Genomic DNA, 4,805 nt, shown 5'->3' on the forward strand with positions numbered 1-4,805 from the left:
AGGAAGGACCAGGGCCTTCTTAGAGAAGGTTGGCCGCGCGGGACCGAGGACGGGACAGGCGCTCTCTTGGGGCCGCTCGCTTCCCTCACCCGCGTGGACGCTTGTAACCCCCCTACTGCAAGCGCACCCGACCTGGGCGCGGGACGAACACGAAGGCCGCGGGACTTCCACCTCTCTCACGCCCGTCTCCGGCCACCTCGCCTCTCCCCCCTTCGCGCTCGCCCACGCGCTCGACCCATCTGGGCTGGGGCACGCAGCACACTCACTCGTCGGCTTAGGGACCCCCCTGTCTCGAAACGCCGACAACGTTGTTGCTGGAATCCATCTAAGAGATGTCTCCTTTTTAATTCCTCATTCTTGGCTGCCTGCTATGTTAGATGATCAGGTATGTGGTCTGCCTTCTCTAATAACATTATTGTTTGTTCACTTTTCTTTGTGCTTCCAAAAACACATTGCACTACATTACCTCATTTATACACATTTGCATAATACAGTATGTCAAAGTGCAACTTTTTAGAACATATGCAAGCATATACCTCTCAACTATAACCTCTTAACTATGGACACATATCCTGATGAATGGTCTAATTTTTTAATATGAAAAACTTACAATCTATTTGGTATTAGTTTCGTGTGGTGTGAGTAACTAATCATCATCCACAATAACAAACCAAACTTCTCATATGTATTACTATTTTCCACTACAAAAATTGAAACTCATGCATGTCTTTTCCCCCTCCTTTTCCATCTCCCTTTCTTATCGTTGCATGTTTCGTTGGTGCTACTGAGTACCATCCTTATATCCTTATTTCCTAATTGTTGTGGTGCATATACAGGTTTTTTTTAAAAACGAATTCCGAATTGGTTATTGTTGTTAGAACTCATCTGAGTGCTACCTTCTCATATGCTCCTTTTCTCTCTCTCTGTTATGTTAAAGGACCAGATACAAGTCAATCTTCCCTTCAAATTACAGTTCAATTATTTTATATCTCGCTTCTGCAAGACACTTCAAAAAAATATAACAGCATGTGATCCCTATACACCTATTTTGGTTGCTGATTTGTGGTTTCATTTTTTTGGCAGATGTCATTTCCATCCCTAAGACAAACAAGAACTACAGGCTGCTTCCGTCTTCACCCAATCAGGGATGAGGATGCCAAGGTTAGCTCAATTCTCTTACACATCATCTCTCATTGTTCTAGTTGAGCATGATGATCTTGGTAACTGTGTGAGGTTGCTGTTTTCATTAGTAGATCTGTGTACCTTATCTTTGCTATACAGTCCATATATGTTGTGTGCATGAAATTCTTGCATTGAAAATGTCATGTGCTACAATCGTTATGACTATTAATAGATGTTGCTCTGTCTATCTATACAGTTACATCATTGGAAATTCCCATGCCCTTTCATAGTACGCCTGTGAAATGCTCACTTCTTTTCTATTGGTTTGTGTACAGTTCAAGCTCTGCAACAGGAGGTCTGTTCAGTTTGACGTCGGCAACATGGTCATGGTGACCGGCGGGAGGAACACTGGGCGTGTAGGAGTGATCAAGAACTGGGAGAAGCACAAGGGCATCTTCGAGGTCATCGACGTGCTGCTTGGAGCTTTTTGCATGCTATGTCTAGTTTTCTCCTATTTGTTGTACAGGAAAACATAGAATGGAATTCAAATTTGGTGGTCGTAAAAGTGTGGAGACTTGAATTCAAATAAAGTTAGGCTTAACATTAGTGCAAACAGTTGTATTTTAGTTTAGATTTAGAGTACACTTATGTATGCCTTGTTTGACAATGCTTATTTATGATATATTGAATGGTACTTATTTATATTATATTAATTATAATGTTGTTCAATATATGTGTATGTATATTTTTCTTTCAAATTATTATAACGTGATGTCTGAACAAATGATTATAAATTGAAGAATGTACTGTCGTGAGTCATTTCATTTAAATCTTAATAAGACAGTCACTAAAATGTCTAATATCAGTCTCCTAAATAAGACGGTTTCTAAAACGTCCATTATTAGTCACCTAAATAAGATGGTTTTCCTATTGTAATCGTCTATTATTGTAGAATATTCGAGACGGTTTGATAAATACTTTATGACTTTTAATGTTTGTATTCTCTATGGTTCTTTAGAAGCAGTGTCTTAAAAAAACCTAATTCAAGACGGTTTATCGGACAAAATGACTTAAACAAATACCCTTTTCAGACAGTTTATCGGACAAAATGACTTAAACAAATACCTTTTTCAGACGGTTATAAATTAAAATTGTCTTATATAATATCTTTTAAGACGGTTTATAACCATCTTAAATGTGGGACATCTTTTGCGACTCCGTCAAATTTGGACACTTCATAAGCGTCTTAATAACTAAAAATTAACCGTCTCATATAACATGATTTGTAGTAGTGTAGACACGTCACTATCATGATTAGATTTAATTAAAGACATAAATTCTAATGCGTAAAAAATGTTTCTAAGAGCTAGTTCGGGAACTCTATTTTATCAAGAGATTCTTATTTTTCCAAGAGAAAGTAAACTAATTTTTCTTGAAAAAATGAAAATCTCTTAAGAAAATAGGGTTCCTAAACTAGCCCTAACTATATATTTTTAACGTATGACATCAACATTGGTGTGCACCCTGAACCACACATGTATGTAATTATGCAAATCAAACTTTGTCAATGCCCGGCTTCATGGGACAGTAATCAAGCCGAAAACGAGACGTGTGGGAGCTCTGCTCAGTCCAGTTGCAGAGCGCTAACAGCTAACTGTGCGACTAGACAAGTGCACTTATTGAGTGTGGAAACTTTGCACTTATTCTGCGTCCAAGCCTGTTGCATACGGTACTTTACGCCTCTATAAATAGCATGCTAATACCGTGCCATCTCCTCAACCCATGTGCGTTTAGCATCAATTCATCAGCTAGAAGTTCGAAATGGGGGTCAAGTTTTTAGTCCTTCTCGGTGTTGTCCTGGCCTCTCTTGTCTTCCAGGACGTGGCATTTGCTAGAGAGCTCACTGAGGCCAATAATGGTTTGTACCTACTATCTCTCTGCCTGTGTGTATGAATTACATAAGCATTTCTAAAGCCTAGGATAATAGCACACGCTCATCAGTGAGACAAGCACACTTAAAACTAACTTAGGTTTGCAATTTATGTAATTTAAAGTATGAGTCATACCTGTAAAATGATTGTACAGTGATAAAAGCTTCTTCTTGCACATGCAGAGGATGAGGGAAAGAACATGAAACAAGGAGGAATGACTGAATTAAAGGATGAGAAATGGGGAGGTGGATATAATGGAGGATATGGATATGGAGGTGGGTATGGTGGTGGATATGGAAAACCGGGCTATGGTGGTGGATATGGTGGAGGATACAGGCCCAAATATGGCAGGGGCTACAGGTCCGGATATGGATACGGTGGCGGGTATGGTGGAGGATACGGTGGCGGTTATGGTGGGGGATATGGTGGCGGTGGTGGCTATGGAGAAGGTGGAGGCTTTGGAGGTGGGCATGGTGGTGGTCGCTATCCTGGTGGTGGAGGGCACCATGGTGGTGGAGGGCACCATGGTGGATGGAATTAAGAAGCATTGCTACATAAAGTTTCTCTATGTCCGATAACAATAAATGGCGACGATAAATTTGAATGCTACATGTAGTTCCGTGATGGAAATCTTATGTATTTTGTATAAAACATGGTACATGGACTGTTACGTATGTTGCATGAAATACTGTACTAGAATAAGATCTTTGTATGCCATGTATGGTATTAGTGTGCATGTGTCTGGCTTTTGAAAGGTGTACCTCGTCATTTATGGACTTATATGTATGTATAGATAAAAATAATATTTTTATCAAGGCTTGAGTCAAAGGGCGATGTATGGATGAACTCATGGTTCTTCCATCGTTGTGTTTTTATTTCATTTTCACTACATATTTCTGGCTCCACTGCTTGTGAAATGATTATTACACTGCTTTTGGTGCCATTTGCATTGATCTACTTCAAGAACATCTCAAGATATGTGGTAGTCATTGAGCTTGCTAGAAAAATGCAAATTTAAAATTAAGATTTGTGTTAATAATAACATGTTTCAGTTACTACTGCTAGGTTTCATTGTTGCAAATTTAGTTGTGCAAGCTTATGATTTTCACTAGACCCAAAAAATTTCAAACCATAGCATACAAATAAAAAATGCAAATAAATATAATTATGATTGAGCCGGTCCGGTCGTTATTATGCTTCACTGCCAAATAAAAGTGCATCTATCTTTGATATATTTTAGTGAATTGAATGACAACAAGATGAAATAAATAACATGGTTGACAAGTGTTGGGAAAGTTATTGTTATCTTATATACATTTGCAATCTACATATCTCATTATGAATCAAGGCCCTATTTGAATGAAAAACATGCAGGGTATTTCATATGTGACTAATTGTCGAAATATTGGAATGTCATTGATCAAAAGAGACATGTTGGTTGATGGATATCAAATGAAGTCTCAAATGTGAATCTTGATCAAGTAGTGCAATAGAAAATCAAAATGGACATTTTTGAAAGGAAGATCACAGAAACAATCTACTTTGAAAATATAACAATATAAATGATGTTAGATTTCATTGAAGGTTTAGTGTTGAAACACTGAAGTTAGTGTTGGTCACCTGTTAAAGCTCCTGGAAGAACCATAACATGACAACACAGTTAAAGGTAAATCTATCTCCCTTCTCCTTAGGCATTCAGAAAAGAAGGGAGAAGGGGAATAACACGAAGTTATCTATTAGAATAAATAATGC

General features: G+C 38.4%; 1 protein-coding gene and 1 pseudogene across 2 annotated transcripts; both read left to right on the forward strand.

The window, feature by feature from the left end:
- Positions 1–311: 311 nt before the first annotated feature.
- Positions 312–1,682, forward strand: LOC109939157 (40S ribosomal protein S4 pseudogene; annotated as a pseudogene). The gene is made up of 3 exons (NR_164479.1): positions 312–385; positions 1,084–1,161; positions 1,458–1,682. The product of NR_164479.1 is annotated as a 40S ribosomal protein S4 pseudogene (transcript).
- A 1,219-nt stretch (positions 1,683–2,901) lies between these two features.
- LOC100280935 (glycine-rich cell wall structural protein) lies at positions 2,902–3,868 on the forward strand. Its single transcript, NM_001153855.2, has 2 exons — positions 2,902–3,040; positions 3,236–3,868. Exons 1-2 carry the CDS (start codon positions 2,944–2,946, stop codon positions 3,592–3,594), a joined length of 456 nt encoding a protein of 151 aa, NP_001147327.2. The 5' UTR covers positions 2,902–2,943; the 3' UTR covers positions 3,595–3,868.
- Positions 3,869–4,805: the final 937 nt, after the last annotated feature.

The sequence above is a fragment of the Zea mays genome, chromosome 9 (assembly GCF_902167145.1).
Source record: "Zea mays cultivar B73 chromosome 9, Zm-B73-REFERENCE-NAM-5.0, whole genome shotgun sequence".
In the NCBI taxonomy this organism is placed as follows: Eukaryota; Viridiplantae; Streptophyta; class Magnoliopsida; order Poales; family Poaceae; genus Zea; species Zea mays.

Coding starts and splice junctions, on each gene's coding strand:
- LOC100280935 (NM_001153855.2), top strand. CDS start 2,944: ATGGGGGTCAAGTTTTTAGTCCTTCTCGGTGTTGTCCTGGCCTCTCTT. Junction 3,041..3,235: donor GCTCACTGAGGCCAATAATG/GTTTGTACCTAC, acceptor TTGCACATGCAG/AGGATGAGGGAAAGAACATG.